The 18,991-nt window shown below is 42.9% G+C and overlaps 1 protein-coding gene across 1 annotated transcript in view; it reads right to left on the bottom strand.

Annotated features, from left to right (window-relative positions):
* Positions 1-15,914, bottom strand: part of COL25A1 (collagen type XXV alpha 1 chain) — a 297,565-nt gene extending 281,651 nt beyond the window's left edge. Inside the window, exons 1-2 of the mRNA XM_088056988.1 lie at positions 15,522-15,914; positions 14,915-14,984 (exon numbers count right to left, since the gene is read on the bottom strand). Of these exons, the coding sequence (XP_087913114.1) occupies positions 14,915-14,984; positions 15,522-15,914 (463 nt within the window). The remainder of the gene's footprint in view (positions 1-14,914; positions 14,985-15,521) is intronic.
* Positions 15,915-18,991: the final 3,077 nt, after the last annotated feature.

Below are 18,991 nucleotides of genomic sequence, written 5' to 3'. Positions count from 1 at the left end.
TACCAAAACACAAACATCTGTGGTTTGGAACTACTGGTTCTATCCTTCCTTCTGATTGCATTTCTGAAAGAAAAATGGGGGCCAGTTATTTAGAAGGTATGTATTTACACAATGTCATTCTTCATAAGATGGTTGTTTTATTAAGAACCCTATTTCACTTCACAAAAGAGGAGTCCTTCTCTTACCAAAGCAGCTGAAAGTAAAGTAGCAACAAGTAAATACCCCCTCGCTGTGCCTATGGAAAGTGTATGCTCCCATCATGAAGCAGCCCTGCAACCTCACTCGGTGTGGACACAAGTGCTGCTGCTGCTGTGGTACAATCTGCACCATCTCAACAGGTGGAGAAAACCTGTAGCTTTGCTACAGCACTTGTAGCTTTGCTGGGAATATCTGGTTCTCTATTTGCTGGGAATATCTGGTTCTCTGCAGTTATTCTCTATAACAAGTAGGTGTAACTTGTTATAGCTCCCCTGACACAAGACAAAAGGAAAAAGAAACTTGGCACGTAACTAAATTTTAACTTGGCCTAATCTTTCCAAATCCTAAATTGGGACTGTTTTGTAGTACACACTGAGAGAAAGGGAGATGGGATACAGCTAAGTTGGGAAATCCATCATTCATAAAAGAGGCTCCATGAACCTCTCCTCACAAGCCACTACAGATTCCTTGCAGACTTCAAACTGATGGTTCCGTGTCACCAAAGCTGTGTTTGAGCAACTTTTACTCAGCAGTTTCACGGGGGTTGCACTGAGCTGACAAATCACAGACTAACACAAAGATCAGTGCAATACAAAAAAGACAGTGCAATACAGAAGCGTGAGTATCCCTCTGTGCCAACTTTTTCAGGTGCCCAAGAAATCTCTCTTTTTGACTGTCTTCACTGTCATTTAAGCCGTGCTGCTGGAGATGCCTATTTGAGGGGATAGCTGTCTTCACTTGGAAGACAGTGCTCTTTGGAACCTGCAGGAATTTTATGAAAGGGTCAGAAAAATTTTGTCTACATTATTCCCTATCCAAGTGCTATTATTGGCAACTGCCTAAGTTAAACAATTACAGTTCATCTCAAGGCATAATTAACAGCAACATAATAGTATCGTACCCACCCCTCTTCTTCTGTCAAGTCCCACATTTTGCAAAACAAACAAAGAAGGTGAAGCATATTTAATGATTGCAAATTAAATTAATTGCCTGCTGCTGGTCAATACATCAGTAGTCGGTTGTATTTTGCAGCATTTTTAGGAAAATGACCCATGTCAATATGTGGCCACCAGGTTACTAAGACAAACACAAACTACATGTCTGGGAAAGAAAAACCTGGGAGTACAATTAAATTTTGTTTCTAGCAAAAGCGCAATCATAGGAGGCATCAGAGCTCAGGCCCTAGCTGCTGTCCTTCCTGCTCTACACAAAGCAAGTAATGCAAGAGAGAGAAAGCACTCACAGCACCATGACCAGGCAAGGAGGGGTGATAATAGCTTTTGAAATTATTCAAGTCCATCTGTGTGCCTTTAGGACCTCAACAGTAACTTCTACTACAAACCATTGGTCTTGACAATCTAACATGTTTCAACAGAGATAAAACAGTGTGATATTTCCTACAGCTTTCAAGAAACTGCTTTCACCACAGAGGAGGCCAGCACACGCATGATTTTCATGCTTCTGCCTCTGTAGTCCTGCTGCCAGACCAGAAGAGAGTGATGGAGAATTGAAAGAAATTACAATCAGTGCCTTGCTTAGAGAATACCTTACTGCTAGTTCCCACTAGCCTTCATCTTCCTGTAAATCCCTTGTCAGCAGCAGCACACACACAGAACCCTCTGTCACAACATCCAAGCTATGCACTCTTCCTGCTCTCCACTGTCCAGAAGCTGAGGATATGCCATGACTATTTAGCTATATTTATCATCTAGGAGACACCCTGTAAGTAAGGGACACTTACCCACCTTGTGCCACTGTTTAAGTCCCCAGGTGATCTGTCCCTGAAGCCACTAAATCTGGACATCTTAGATGTGCCTCAGACATGACACCCCACAGACATGTCCCTTTTTACTCCTTCTTGACAGGATTTGCATTTGCTAATTTTTGAGGAGCCCCTTCAGCAGATTACACTTCAACATACCCTGCTATCATCCACTGATCAGACTGAGTGAGCAGTAAGCACTGAGGTAACTTCTAGAACACCAAAATCCACCCTAAGCTAACCTCTTCCAGATGCTGCATAGAATAGCTGTATGGAAAAACAGAAGGTTATTTTTCACTATTTTTCCCTCTTCGGACTGTGTCTGTCCTGAACTCTTCTTCATTGTCTCTACAAACCAGCCAGGTACCTCACTACCATGGTGTATTCCTCCTCGCTTATCTCAGTCTTTGATAACTGAATTTTCTTCCAAGTATGGATGTTCCTTTATCAGCACTGACTGAGGTATTCTCCACTCTGCCACCACACTGCTGAAGCGCATTGAAGAGAACTTCAACAGCCTGGCTGAGCACCATCTTTTTCCAGAAGTCTATGGACACTGGAACCAGGCACAGGCAACACGGGACGACTACAGAGATGGCTGTTCAGCACTCTAAGGATACATGTGAACCCTGGGAGAGGCTGCAGAGCAGCCCTGCAGAGAGAGATTGGAGAGACTGGGTTGGTGGCAATTAGAATATGAGTCAACAGCAAGGTCTGGCAGCCAAAAGGGCCAAGAGTAACCTGGAATGCATCAGGCACAGCATCATGCACCAGCTGAAGGGGACAACTGCCTCACTCACTGCACTGCTGTGGCCTCACCTCACTGAGTGCAGCTTGGGGCACCTCAACAGAAGGACATCAGACTACCTGAGTGTCCAGAGGACACCTGACAGAACAGTGAAAGGTCCCAAGGATAACCTTTACAAGGAGCTACTGATGTCACTTAGATTGTTCAGCTTGAAAAAAGACAACATTTGTGCTCCCTTTTCATTTTCAAGCATAGCAGCAGCAAAGTGGAGAATGAGAGATCTAGTTCACTGAGTTAAAAGAACATACAGCCTTGAACAGAGGGATCACCTCTGGCCCAAGCACGAAAATCTATTTGATTAGAAACATATATGCATATGCAGACTTCAGTCATGTTGGCAAGGAAACTAAAATGAAGGTCCAGCTGTATACAGGGGTCTTTCTTTCCTAACCCTCAGAACTGGTGTTCTGAACACCTCTGTACAATAGCTTTATCTAATCACTTTAAACAACGAACAGTCCCCAGAACAACACTCATTGGCCTGTGAGCTATGAATTAAGACGCAAGAATACGTAATTTCTCCACGAAGATAAGTAAATTTAATAATTTTTACTGTTCAGATTGTCCCCAAGTGCAGCCATAACTCTTACAGTATTACAAAACTAGTTAAGTATTCCTAGAAATAGATACAGACATAATGTTCTTCCTCAGAGACTGAAAAGACTAAACAAACTGAACACAAATGAACAAGAAATAGTATTTGTATCATGGAAAAGAACTATATATCAAAGCTAAAGTAGATGGCAATGGCTGCACACATAAACAGGCATTCCCAAAGATCCAAAGGTAAGAAAAAAAAACAAAAACAAAAAATAAAACACCACAACACTGAGGCCATACTTTGCTCTCAGATTCCAGATTAACCACTGATTTCAGTTAAAATCCTTGGGATTATTAATGTGCCTGAAATAATGTACATCCCCATATAAGGTCTGATTATTGTCAGTCAGAGTTTTAGTTACAAGAATCTTTTCACCTACCTTCACCTTAAAGTGAAATACTGTTTGGGTATCAGAAATTGTGGTAGCAGGAATAGCTCCTTCTATGCATAGGTGATTTGAGCTGACATTGCCCACCTGTTCAACTAAAAAGAATCTTCAGAATGGGTTGTTTTTAAAACAAAAACATGCTCTAAAAAAGTTCCCAGATGGTTTTTACAAGTTTGTGATTTTACAACTACGTTCACTTGATGACTCCCACTGATTATGTCCTGTTGTATGAATCAAAATGGAGCAGAGAACTGATTACAAGAATAAGAAAGCAGAGGCAAGGACAGAAGACAAACCTCTGCTCAACTAGATCAGATAGTAAATTTATTCAAAATTATGAATACTTTGTCATTTGCACACTTTTGTTAAGTGTTTTGTATTTACATCCATCATACCTTACAGATGGAAGAACTCTCAAATTTGAAGACTTCTATCCCACCCTAACAGTCCTGCATAGGAATATAGTCGCAATACAGAACAGCTACTTAGTTTTCCCTGCTCTAATTCACTAAGCACAGTATTTCCTCTAAGGTGTATTCCTTTAAACCCTCTGTGAGAGAGCTTTTTTCCAGTGTGTCTCAGTTGTTATACTACACATTAATTAGAAAACAGATTAATTTCTCCTTGTTATCCTAAAGTGGACTGTAATTGTTTGAAATACATCAAAATACAACCTTGTAGCAGCAAACCAATTTTAAGAGATAATAAAAAAGTGAAGATTTCAGTCTTGCTCTATTTCTATGTTATTGCTGGTGGCTCAGTTTTCAAGGCTCACAGGTCTTTTTAATTGGCCACTGTAATAGCTTATGTGCAGTTACTTAATTGAATGTGATAAAAAGAAAGTCCTTCTACCACACATTAGGACATGGATCAGCATGGAATTCAAACTAAGAAATTATGCAAAGCTGTCCTAAAGTGAAATCCACAACAGTCAGACTAATCTCTCTTAAGATTACTCTCCCTACGCTAAAGCAATACAGTGCACTTGCATGCTTGCTGCATTGGAAAAACATCTTCACACAGAGAAACCTTTCCAGCCTTCTACAAACATGGTTGTCATCACTACAAAGGCACCAACTCTAAGTAAGTATTGACAATGGCTGTTTAAGCACTGGTTCACTAGAAACTGATGCCATACCACTTTTTTCAGTCTCTCTGAATCAGTATTTTGTGCGCCTACGCTCAGGAAACGTATTCAGGACGATCTTCACGGAACAGAAATGTCCTCATAAACACACACAGATAGCTACAGCAAACATCATCGTCCTTTTCTGTGGTAGCACTACTTTTGTAAGGGCCAACTAAAGCTGCTCCCAGAGCCGCATATTATTAGCTGACACATGCTGTTGAGTAACCACCAGGACAGAGAACAAATAAAAGTTGAGTTCAAGCCCACCACCACCATAAGGACCACCTTAACAATGACCCCACTTTGGTCTACACTTGAGTTTGTGTGCACAGAGCACATTTCCTGGTGCAACAACCAAATCAGGAGCCAGAAAGGATTTTTACTGAGAAGGCTATCCCGTATGAAAGGAGAAGGGTATGAAATAAATAGTACATTAATCACCTCTATGTCAAGCTGAAGTGATAAGTCTCAACATGTCCCCCTTCAACTGACAGTAACCAGCAGAGGCACTGAAAACAACATTGAAGAAGCATTCGATAAAAAGCACCAGAAGAGTTGACAGTACAGATTCTCCAGCCAACACCGAACAGTATTTGTCACATCAATGCCATTGGGCATCATCTGGATGTAAGCTCTGTGACTGGAGAAGAAAATATTAATACACAGGCTATGGAGTTTATCCTTTTAATCCCCTGTGGCCATACCCCTATGCTCAGGTATCAAGGCTTCCTCTAAGATCAAGGGAATTGGAACAGGAGCTTACTCAGACTAAGGGCATGGGGTGGAGAGGAAGAGAAGTGCCTTCAAGCAGCTGGTTCTCATATTCTCAAGAGATTATTAGAGGTTCCAGCTGAAGGAAATACCTCCTCAACTTAAGATGTATACACTTTGACTTTCAGCACTGCAGTCCTCTGTGAGGACCCTACCATCATCCAGCTGAGGCACTGATACATAACAAACCCCACATCATTTCCTAGCAATAAAACTAGTACTGCCAGCACAAGCATGACTTTTGCAGCCAGCTATGACCTTAACCATAAATATCTTTTTAGAGAGTTCAGTCAGTGTCCTTCAAGTTACAGGATGCCATTCTGCTTTCAGATACACAAATCTGTCACCACCGCAATGGCAACCTCCTTTGACAAGATATTTTGGTCTCCAATTTTCAATACAATTTCCTGTTTTCAAAATTTCTACTGTGTTCCTCAAACACAGGTCCCACTCTTTCCCACACCCAATTTTATAAAGAACTTTTAAATAGCAGTTTTCAAGCATAATCTTAAGAACAGTGTGCTGAGAAAGAGACTATGCTTATCAAAGAAACCTAATTCAAAACCCAAATCTTTAACATATACTTGTGGAATGATTTTACTTCTGTACTTTTATATTCAGAGAAGGAATATTGAAAATACTCAAATGGGAGAAAAATAAATATGGGGCAGAGGGGTGTTCTTAAGATGGCACAATCTGCAAATGGTAGAATAGCAAAGGTGTTAAAACTACAGTTTTAAGTCTTACTTTCTACAGTCCTTCTTCCATTATATTTACAGCTTTTACTTTACAGCCTCTCACTCCTAAGAGCACTAAAACTATTTAAAAGGGTAGAAAGTGCCAAGTTCATTAACTTCTTTTTAAAAACAAAACAAACAAGCAAAGAAAAGGAGACAAGAAAAACACTTTGCTCTCACAAATCTTTGCTGATCAGAGGAAGCACATCCCAGGCATCAAGAGACTGAAGCTGTACCTGGCACAAGCCTGCTATTCCAGTCAGCAGAACACAGTGGAGCCCCCTGGTTTTATGCAGGTTTTCCCTGCTAAGGTGAGCTGTGTTGTACATTGTGCACCATGACTTGGCAGGCAGCCTGCTGTGTGTCCAAGATAGGGCAGAGTGTGACAAACTACCAAAACCATCATACTGCTAAATATGTACACTGGTATACAGTCCTGTGTGCTGCATTAAAAAGAGGACTGAGGTTCAAAGAGAAAGATCACTTGACACCCTTCACCTCAATACTTGCTCAGCTGAGCTTGTAGAAGAGCCACAGAAGAGCAGGGGAAGCTACTTAGACTCATTAAGAGTCTATCATTATTCCATATACAGTCTTCTTTACAACCTCCCCATGAATCTGTTAATCTGTGATCCACTCTGTAATCCCAACCAAAATACACCAACAAAGGTAAACATCTATGAAAACAAATTTGCAAGTCATATTCTCAAAACCCCAAATTTTAATTCCTAAGCACCTAAAAAAATACATAAATCTTTCAAAAAGGCTTCTAGTATACTTGCCCGATATATTCATTACAAGATTATATTAATCCATAACAAAACTAAGATAATTCTAATGCCTAACTAACCTAAATTGAACTAAAGGCACTGATTTTAATTGACCTTCATCTATGACCTTATGAAATAAAATCTATACTTTCTTCATATTTGTCAACTGATTGACCCATTTTAAAGACAGTGCAGGCTAAAATATTATTGCTTAAAAGCTGCATTGCTTCTTGGTTGAGCATGTCTAAGCAGAAGTCACTGAAATAACTGCACCAATTTTCAGAAGATTCTAAAATAAAAAATAATATCCCAGTTTTATCACCTCTGCTATTACACTCTTTCTTCATTCAATTTATTTCCTTGCTTTATAAGTGGCTGTCTTCCCATCTTTGGTAATTATAAGAATATATATTTCTATCTAGCAAAAAAAAATCAGGTATCTGTGTAGTAACTTCATAGTTCTTCAAAAAGCTTAAAAGGCATCATCATCATCTGTTTCAAAGCTTTCCCAGCACAAGAAGAAACACATACAAACATGCATGCAGAACTCCCAACTACAAGTAAATGCCTCCTTTTATAAACATACATCTGCACATATAAACATGAAACAATTTTAGTACAACTCCAACTCCACAGGAAAGAAGAACAGGGGAGGAGCAGACAAAATAAGTTTTATAGAGTACATCACAGATAAGACTGTCTTCTAACATATTTTGATAGCTGTGTTAAGGAGATAGCAATGATCGGGTTTTCTTCATCAACACGACACATGGAACAAGCGGTTTGCTTCACAAAGGAGGAAATTGTAGTGTGCCTCCTAAAAACTAGATAATCTATGGAAATATTTCAGTAGTAGATTATTTTAGGCACACCTATGCGCTAGCAACTTCCTGCACTGCATGTTCACCTATTTACAGAGCAGCACTTATTTTTAACTAATAAGACTATTTACATGAGGCTGCAACACTTAATCACAAAATTAAGGCAGATCAAACAACTTGTTGAGCCATGAATGGCTACCCACTTGAGTTGTGAACCACCTGGAAGGAAGCACTTCACAACGATGGCCTAGATACATTTCCTTCAGAGGCCAGTAGCATGCATCAGAGGATCTCCTGGAGTATCAACCTGACCAGCATTTCTAAAGTTGTTCTGAAGTCCACAGGGCCAAAAAAAAAGCACTATTTACATGAAAGGTATATAAAAAACTTGCACTTTCAAGCTGGACACTCTGTTCTGAAAATTTGTCCTGACATTTATTTTCATTAAGCTCTCACAAACAGCTGGTTCTGCTTAACTTAATCTCATTAAATGTCCCAAGCAGATGAACTTAAGCAGGCCCTGTTCTACTGTAAGTCTAACCTGTAAAAACATGAGTCCACAAGTTTCCAAACAACGAGCCTTCAGCATCATGTTCACTGGTGTGTGTGTGTATATCTTCTAACTGCAAGCTGCAGCTTCAGTTGCATTGAGTGAAAGTGTTTCTCTCAGCCTGTGTTATTCTATGCCTCTTATTTGTAGTTTTAAGTAAGCAGACAGATTTCCTGTTTTGTGGCTGACTTAGGAAATCAGCTGGGATGATGAAGGGGAAAGGTGCTTTGTTTCGACCAGCCTTCCCTGAAGAGACCGTACTTAGCAACATGACTCAAGGTCTGTGTGCACTAAAATGTGACGGATGATTTCACAGGGTTGGTAACTTGAACACATTAGTTATATGATTCTACCTGGTAATCTAAAAGACCCTATAAAAACAGCTTCTGTCAGTCATGCTGTTTTCAGATTTAGCTGTTTTTCTGCTGTGCTAAGTATAGACAAGACAGGCAGGTGAGCTGCAGCCAGTAAATTTTGAAGGGAGTGAGAAAGAAGATGAGTGCTGTAACACAGGTTTATCAGTGCTGTTCTGGCAGTACATTTCCAAGAACACACTAAGCTTTAAGGAAAGGGACAGGGTGCAAGTATAGCTAAACAGAACTCAGTTATATAGGACTTAGAGACCCTTTAAGGAAACAGATGCATGTATTTCCCAATTTAAGAAAGACAACAAGAAAAAGAAAAACCAACACCAAATCACAGATATTACAAGTATAATTCCGTAAGTGGGCTTACCAGCCACTTCTCCCACAGCAACACTCACAGTACATGAAGTGCTTTGACACTTCAGCAGTTTGAGATGGACCAGTGCCACAAATAAGGAAGTATAAGAACATATATAAGAATATATTTAACATTATCCTTATATATTATAAGAACAGCTAGTGCAGATAATCAAGCCTTCCTTCTAACATGCCTTGTATTACATAACTGCCCAAGTCTGAATTTATTCAACTCAGGTCATAGAAAAACCTTTTGTTAATAACACTTCTGCGGTCAAATCAACCTTTGCTACAGCACCGCTGAGATCAATAATATTACAAAAGAAAGAAATCTGGTGCAGTCCACTGTCAATCAGCTCTCTTCTGAGCCACATTATGTTTCATTCATCATGTTGCACACCCTACTTCCTTGCCCAGAGGGAAGGGAATTAAAAGGTCACCCCTTAGCCAATAAAATATATATTTAGCTATTTTGTGGGGAGGAAACAGTATCTTTAAGCAGTCATCCAAAGAAGACAGACTATCCAGAAGGTCGCATGCTGCTGCACATCAATAAACATCTTGATCTAGGAACTGAAATGAAAAATATCAAACCACTGAAGGTATGAAAGGGGGACTCAGAGACCTGTCAGAAAAATTACAAAATTAGAGCTGAGCACTGCATTCAGCAAACAGATGATACAGAGATGGCAGAAATAAGTAGTGCTGGGAGCAAGGTTTAGATAGCACACTCTGAAATTTTCAGTAACAGGAAAAGAAATCACTTTGGATACTTTTTATATCTATCTGCATTTTCTCTTAGGTATGGTAAACACGTAAGTCAGCTCCTCTTTTCTTCCTTTACCTCTTCAGTCTTTCCAGGACTGCTTCACTGTAAGCATAACAAAAAAAAAAAAAAAAAAAAGAGAAAAATTAAAAGAATAATACCCTGCTGATACCAATTTCATGTTTCTTTTAATCCTGAAAATTGCTTTCTCCTCCATTCTTCCAGCCTCACTAATTGAAATGCTCCAGGGAACAGTCCTTGTGGAAGTAAGAAAAAGCACCTGATTTGTACTTGCATTGCATGTCAAAATAAAACCTTAGATGCTTAAGACAACAAAAATAGCACTGGGATTCTAAGAAAATACACTGATTTTTGCCATCCATGCTGCTATCAAAATACGTATAGCAGACTCATCATCTCACTGAAGAACTCTAGCTGCAGAACACAGTTTTTGCACTAGAACTACTGTAACCAACCAAGAAAAAGACCTATCAGTACTCTATATTCCCTAAAAAAAAATTTAAAAAATTTTTTAAAAATCCCCTTGACTTATGGCATTTCATCCTGAATGAACAGGTCTATATGAATGCAATGACACTGAAACAAACTTGATGGCAGCAAACTGCCTAGTGAAACTGGAGGTACTTCAAATGCCAAACCAAAAAGCTCTCTAGGACTGGAACAGAGGATCAAGGTGACATGATTACAAAAACAAGAAAAAACAGCTGGCTAAGAGAGACTGATCCAAGTGTTGGTGCCTAGTAAGAGTATGAAGCTACAGAAAGGAAAAGAGTCTGAAGGCCCTGAAGTCACAAGATCAAGAAAATTGTACATTTCCTGATGGGAAATATACAAGAGAAAGAACAAACAAAGAAACATTACCTGTGGCATTGAAGAAAAATAAAATTTGCAGTCAACTTTGACAGGTATCCAACACTGAAGTTCAGCTAATGTTCTGGGGAGGGAAAAAAAAAACCCAAAACAAATCCAAAAACCCTACAGACCCCATAACTTTACATTCAAGTTATAGTGAACATTCATATACAGTGTGTTGTATAGCTATGAAGTAAAAAGATATCTCTTATGTAACTTATACTTTGTCAACGGAGAATTAAAGAAATGTATTCCTTTAAGGAATAAATTCACTACAAAGGTCTTCCTAAAAAGGGAAGAAGGAAAAATAAAATGTAATTGCTTCCTAGAACTGGTCCCTGGTCAAAAGGGACACACAGAACTGTACATAATCACCTGCCAGCCCTCCTGCTGAGAAAGCTTTAACTTCTTGTACTACTGGATTTGACTCCTACTCCTGTCAACATTATCTGACTCCAGGAGCACGCTCTGAGGACCACTTACACAGTGAGACATCATGGCACAGAACTGCAAGTGCCAGAACTTGACCCTTACAATGTATAAAGGATCAGATGACTAAAACATGTAAGCACATGTCCATTTTCCTTGAAGTCTACAGGTACATTCACATGTGAATGACTTTGGGATGAGGAAAATCTGAAAAAAAATCGACAAAAAAAAAACAACTTTGAATTCTATTGAATAAGGAGTATCCCTGTGCTTTCTGTATATCTTTCCACAACTGTGTAATTCTTGGCACTTAGTAAGAAATACCCAGCATGGTGCTGGACTGTTCCTCATAAGAGCTGATTATGCTCCCACAGCCACTTAGAGGAAGATTTAGAAGTATGAAATAAGTACCAACACACCTACATTTTCTCTTCATCTTTTTAAGTAGAAAAACATCAGCTTAAAATAAAAAATACATCTGGCAAACGAAAATTAATTTATTATGCTTAAAATTATTTTAGCCACTCAATTTGCCTCCCAGTCCTATGTGCAAAAGGCCAACTACCAGCAGTGCCTGCAGCACCAGCTAAAAGCACGAGATTTACGCTGGCACTCTTATTAGAGCTGAGGTAATTTAAGAGGAATGTCAGCACAAATTTACTTTTCAAACTTTATTACTCTGCTCTAAGAGGAGAAAGAATGCCTGCTATTGTAATTTTTAAAATATTTACAAAATCTTTGGTATCTGATTTTAGTTGCACAGAGTTAAAACCAAAACTCTTAACATCACCTCACATCATGTTTCTTTCAGAAGAAAACAGAGCATAAGAATAAGAAAAATCGTATTTCATGAAAATAAAGTTTTTAAAGAGAAATGTGATCACTCTTCACTTTAGATAAAATTCAGGGCTACTGCTGAATTAAAAGGAGCTACATATAGACTGCTCTGCAAGCTGTAAGCTTGTGAATCTTCCACAGGTATCTGAGCCATTCAACCCACTTCCCTTTGAATGTGCAGGTTCCTACCATGGAGAGGCAAAAGAGGATGAAAATCTCAAGCTAATCACATCTATGCCAGATGCATAACTTTAATCCTGAACCAGAGGCCACAATCTCACCCTCCTGTCTGCAGATTGAACTTCCTTCTCTTCTTTTGGTAGAGAACAATGTAACCTACTTTTAAATAATCTTTATTCCTCTTAAAAGAGAAGGATGATGGAACTGTTCCGGTGGCCATTCAGCAGTGACCTTTTCTCACACCACAGAGACATTTCAAAAATCACCTCTGTACCACGAAGGCCTTACAAAGTCATCCCTAGCAGACATGTATTTTATTATTACAGAAACACAGGAAAGAAATTAAGAAGTTGAGCAGAATACAGAAGCAAAAGGTGGCCACGTGGCAAAGAGGCAATGTACTTTCCGACTTTGCAAATGGCAGGCAACAGAAAAACCACTGATGTACCATTATACTTTTCCTATTAAACCAAACACGTTTTTGAATGTATCTATTTGTAATAGCAGCATTAAGGATTAAAACAAAAGCCCATCCTGCGCAGTCAAAAAGGAATTCTAACAGAGGAAACCAAATGAAGAAACAATGATTTATTTGCTCTATCCCCTCCTGCTCTGCCTAATGCCTGCCGTTAGGAAGGCACAGTCCTCAGGTGGTGGTGCCACTCAGCCCCTGCTCTCTCAGACAAGGCTCCCAAGATGATGCCATTTTGAGGTAGACACCTGTCCACTGGCAACAAGCGTGAGTGCATCAACTGCAAAACGAGGCTACCACATGGCAACATCTTTCAGTCACTACAAAACTTGCTTCCAAATTGAAACAGCTACCAAGAGGTGAAAAGCTCCATATCACATTTCTAATCCCTCCTCTCTGCAATTTTTTTTTTAACTTTGCAGTGATTCCTATAAGTTTTCCTGATCTTCTAAAACTTGATCCCTCAAATACATTCCCCAAATTGTTTTGACTTCCACGTAGTGAGGATTTTTACAATGCACATGAGAAATATTCTGCTGCTCATTATCTATTTGATAATATGCACTTAAGAAGAAAGGTCAGATAAAAATTGGTATAATGTGGAGCTCTAGTGGTAGTGAAGAAGTAAAGCAGCATATAACACCCACCATGAAAAAGTAGATATTGACCTTTAGTAGGAAAAGAGTAAGTGAAAATATCATAACAGATGGATTTAAACAAGGAAAATGAAAAAGTGAAAGATCTTAGCATCAAATTAAACATAACTTCATGCTCACAGAATGCATCACTCCAAACAACATGATGAGTAACTCTCATCTCTGTGCACAAACTTGCATCTTGTAATTCAGTGCAGTTAAGCAACAGAAAAAATAAGATCAGTTTGCTTATGTTAGCCCCAAAAGAAAAAAAATATATATCCTATAGCAGGAAACAAATGTTCCTTACCAAACCTAACGGGGAGTTGAGTAATTCTATGCACCCTTTTAACACAGACCTAGTCAGATATATCGTCCTTCCCATGATAGCCATGGCAACTCCTACACCAGCAAGTAAGTACTCTGTTCTCAGCTGGATCATCACAAAAACAGTGTACTAACCACTGCAGGCAGCTTTAACAGAGATTTGGTAGTCCCTTCAGACTGATGAGCTTGGCAGGAATTGAATCCTAAACAAGGAGAGCTCCTTCCCTATATACAAGTACTATCACACATCCTGCTGGCAAGCATAATCAGCTTAAGTCCTGTTGACAGTCTGATATTCCACCTGTAAAGGAGATGGTTTTTCATATGGAGTGAGAGGATATGCACAGCATCCTCTGCATCCCGTATGCCTCATCACAGGGGATGCTGAAACTCCTACACCCCCCGTGAAACACCGGCATTATTTTTACTCCTAAGATGCTAAATCAACTTGGATATACATTAAAAGTAGTTTCTAAAGGTAAAACAACACTGACAGTCACCAGACTATCAAAAAGGAGCACAAAGCCCCCAGAAACATTGCAGCGTGAATGTACGAACAACTGTGCAGTACTAGAAGGGCCCATTTCCAAAGTCAAGCAATATCCCTGATTGCACAAGCACACACAGTTTTGAACCTTCAGTAGGAAAAACCTGCAATTCTTTCTTAGGGAAACTACTTTCCACCAAGATTACAGGAAAACGAGACTGAAAAAAGCTCATGTACTGCTAACTTGCAACAGACCCTCCACCTATTTCAATCCATGTTATAAATTGTTCAATATTTTTGCTAGGGACTTTCGCTCTACTTCCCAAGTTGAGCACACAGTGCCTTGATTCAGTACTACCTCACTTAAGACAGAATATATTTCATCCGCTAGAGTAGATCATTAACTTCTTCGCAAGTGTTTTTGTTTGGAAACATCCAGCCTAATGGGTGGGTTTTATTAGCATTAATGCCAATCTAGTGACACAATGAAAACAAATCATTCTGGGCTTTACACCTTTTCCACCCAAGGAACAGCTGTTGATTGAAGAAGTATCCCCTGGATCCGACTTAAGTGTATTTGAAAAACCTGGGATACCAAACACGCCGGAGTTAGAAGCCTCCGAGAGGAGATTTCCAAGCTGTGCCTGTTACCTGGTGGGCAGTTGCACTCTGGAGCCGCTTCTCTCGCTACTCGTATCTTTGCCAAGTGCTCGTAGGATTTCTGGGGGCGAGAGAAGCAACATGAGGGCACTTGGCGAGCGAGCCCCGTCACGGGCAGCGCTCCCGACCGCGGCCGCAAACTGGAATTTACCGCTGTGCCAGAGGCACGCACCAGCGGGGGCTTCTTGGCTTGGACTCGGCCTAAGGTGTCTGGGTGACCTCACCACCCCAACACCAACAAAGCAAAGCCCGACACTTCGGGGTCTCTCCCACCGCCGCCGCAAGTGACCCCGGTCCTTCTGCCTCCTCGACACCCGCAACCGGGAAGCGCAGGGACGGCGGCAAGTCACAGATAAGCACAGCGCCTCGGGGGCGGCGAACGCAGGGGTCCCCCGCCATCCCCATCCCCATCCCGCCCGCTCCAGCAGCCCGGGGCGCCCGCCGCCCCCTAGGGATGCGGGCTCACTTTCGCCGCTTCTCCCTTCACCTCCCACCCGAGCAGCTCCCCCCGGCCGCCCCCCTCATGGCCTCGGCCGCCCCCCGCCCCGAGCATCCCGCACGCCCGCCGCACGGCAGCGGCCACCCCCGTCCCGCACACCTGGGCGAGAAGTCGCTCCACTTTCTCCTGCATCATCGCGTTCAGCTGCTCCAAGGAAAAGCCGGGCAGCGGCGGGAGCGGGGCGGCGGCAGAGAAGCCCCCTCGGGCGCCTTCGATGGCCGCGACCCTGGCCTGGAGGTCGCTGGTCCGCACCCCCAGGTAGACGCAGGAGGCCGCGGCCAGCGCCGAGAGGAGCGCGGCCAGCGCGGAGCCGACCGGCCCGGCCCGCCGCGGGCAGCGCTCCCCGCCGCAGCCGCGCTTCCCGGGGCCGGGCTTCCCGCTGCCGCCGGGCTTCCCGTTGCCATCCTGTCCTGCGGCTCCTCGGCTCTTCCCCAGCGTGCTCGCACACCCTTCAGCTGCGGCAGCTTTGATTTCCTTTCCTCCGCCCCCCATGGAGGCAATTAGTTTACAAACAACGAAAACAAAAAATAACGGCAACGAAGTAGGAGAAAATAAATAACAAAATGGCAAAACAGTGATCGGAAAGAAGGGGGGAAAAAAAAAAAACCGCGGCAAGTAGAAGCCAAGCCCGCAGCCGGCTCCCGCACCTGGAAGGCGAAGCGGCGGCGCGCTCCGCACCGCGCACCGCCCGGCAGCGGGTCGCGACCCACCCCGCGGCACAGGCGGCGAGCCACAGGCCGGCAGCGGGGCTGGGTGCGAGGCGAGCCCCCGCGGCTTCCTGCCGCCCTTCGGAGGGAGCAGCGTGCTCTGCGAGCGCTTTGCCACTTGTCAGAGAGGTTTTCAGGCGCGGGGCGGGAAGCGCCCCCCCTCCGCCTCCCGCTCCCCTCCCCGCCGCCGCCGCCGGAGGACTTGTTGCTCCCGCTCCACCTGCCTGCCGGCGCCCAGCAGCCGCGCCGCGCCAGGCGGGGAAGCCCGCAGGCGGCAGGCAGCCCGCGCTGCCCCGCTGTCAGCCGCGGAGCCGCCGCCCCGCATCCCCGCCCTCAGCGGCATAATTTATTCACCTAGGCGCAGGGGCGGCCTGCGGGCCGCGGGGGGCTCTCTTTACTTAATGTATGCAGGCAGTGCAGGACATCAGACTCACAAATTCGGAGGGCGAGGGTCGCAGAGGGAGGGGCGGCCGCGCCGGGCGGTGCTGGGGAAGGGGCAAGGGGCAGCTGGGCGCGCCGGGGCAGCTCCGGAACACCGAGCAAATTTACTGTGGTTTATGGATGGGCTGTCATGCCCGCGGTGCCGGCATAAAGCACGGGAGCGATCCGCTGTCCCGTTCTTTTTTTTTGGAGTGCGGAGGATAAACGTGTATAACTCACCGTCGCAGGCAGGCGACGCGAGGGCTCGCTTCCAAAGAAGCAGCCTGCACTAACTTCTTATTGTATGAAGGTTTAATTTCAGCCAATTTCCTTTCTGCTCACTTATTTATCAAGTCGCTTCTTCGCTGTTCCGTGCACACTGGGCAGTTTTTATTTGGGCTGTTTTGGATGACTAGAAAAGGAGCATCAACATCCAAAGAACTGCAGGTGTGGCCTGATGGGACTTGGTTTCTGGTCCTTCTCTCTCTGCCTCTTACTGCCCAAATGCTGCATTGACCTGCTGCAGTTTGGTTCTCACCTTGGCATTACCCCAGTGCATCTCCTACAAAGCGCTTTTGTGCAACATTTATTGTGTTTGGTACACTTTTTGAACCAGAGAAACTTCTCAAAGCAGGACCAGATTTTGAAAGATCACATAGCTCACCCTATTTAGCATTTACTTATGTGAGCACTGACTACTTAGAAGATAATGGGATGAAAGAGATTTGGCCAACTATGGCACTTCTCAGACAAGATCAAGAGTGTTGGTTTATATCATGAATCAAGTTTCCTTATGGAATCATATTTGTGCAGCTTTATTACCTATTGTTTCCCAAGTATTTGAGCAGTCACAACAGCCATGAAGACATGGATCCAAAAAAGCTCTGTGGGTTTCAGTCTAATGACTTGGAATTTGAATAAAGTGTACCAGAAGTTCATAGCCAGTAGTTTATTCTTCATAATTTGTCTCTTTTTTCTAAACAAAAAGTTTTGTGTACTCCAGTCAGAGAGAAGAAAACATGATTACATAGCCCTAGGTGATAGTTTCTTCACAATAAACAGTTAAGAGTTGCAATGGACAGTTTACAAATTCCACCAAGCAGCACATACCTTATGGTCAGGACTTGGGAATAACAACTGCACTTTTCGAAACAACGGCTTGCTCACAGGCTATCTGCCGGCAACAAGGAATTGAAATAATATTTGGAATTAATAAACTGGCAGCAGAAAATAAGTAATACCAACATGCTCTTATTTGGCGTGCAGCATGGGCTCCCTGAGTATGGTATGAGCAGTGCCCAGGCTGCCTCGGAGTGGCTGGCAGCACACGAAACGCTGGAAGCCATTGGCGTCAGCTCCAGCACTTCACATTACCCCCTGTTGCGAGTAGCCAGCACCATTACTCAGCCCTGCTCGTGGTGACATCCAGCAAAGTAACCCTGCAAACCCTCAGGATATGATTGTCATTTTCTGCAGGGGGTTAGTGAGGCGCCGCTGGGAGTAGGACGGCTGCCCGCAGCCCGCTGCTGCCTCACAGCAGCACTGCCTTGCTTGTGGTGAGCAAGTGGGTGCTGCTTATCTGGGCCAGGGTGACATTTCCTCCCGGGATCAGCTCTTCTTATTTCAGGGCAGATACAGACATCTCTATCTGTGGGGCTGCTTCAGTGCCCCACATGGGGCACAGACAACCACGTACCCACAGGTCAGTGTGACGTGGCTCAATGTTTTGCTTGGCCAAATGGTGCAATCCTTCTGCCTGAACATCTTTCTATCCCAGCATCATGCCATCCATTTGTTTTGGACAAGGCATATTCTACATCAGAAATTTAATAGCCTGAGACAGAAAGTCCCATGTTACATTACATTTGCACGTCCTTGCCATCATAAAGATTGCCAAATGAGCCAGATTACCATGTTTCTGTGGGGCACAATCCAAAGCCATTTTCCTACTGAACAGCAAAACTCACGCTAGATGTTTCTTATTCTGAAGAGATATGATGGGAAATCTTTCTTTTTTTCTGTCTGGGACAAACAGAAAAATCTGCCAAACTAGAATCAAAGCCTGAACTGGGAAAGCAAAAGTCTAAAATATCCAAGAAATTGCTTTCATGCTCTTTCTCACAATGGGTAGCTATACTTCGACACAATTGGGAGAAATGCTAGCCCTGCCTGGTCTCACCTCAGAAAAGCGACAAGGCCCATGCGCGTGTGTACATGGGTCTGATCAAACATATCCTCAGACAAAGGGAAAGATGATGAAGAGTGAGAGGAGAAAGACCATTGTCAAGTCTTCCTCCTTGCTCCCACTTAAAGTCACATTTTTCTTTTTGCTAAAGCTTGGGTCAGGGAAAGATGTCAGCTGAAAGTTTGTTAAAATGCTTAGAAATTACTTGATAACGGCAGAGTTTGAGAACAAATTATTTCCCATAGTTTTTTTCCTAA

This window comes from Pseudopodoces humilis, chromosome 6 (assembly GCF_049639895.1).
Source record: "Pseudopodoces humilis isolate 2021_Gansu_Grassland_sample_001 chromosome 6, ASM4963989v1, whole genome shotgun sequence".
Classification (NCBI taxonomy): domain Eukaryota; kingdom Metazoa; phylum Chordata; class Aves; order Passeriformes; family Paridae; genus Pseudopodoces; species Pseudopodoces humilis.
Note: the sequence above shows the minus strand (reverse complement) of the source record. Positions and strands in the feature narration are given on the sequence as shown.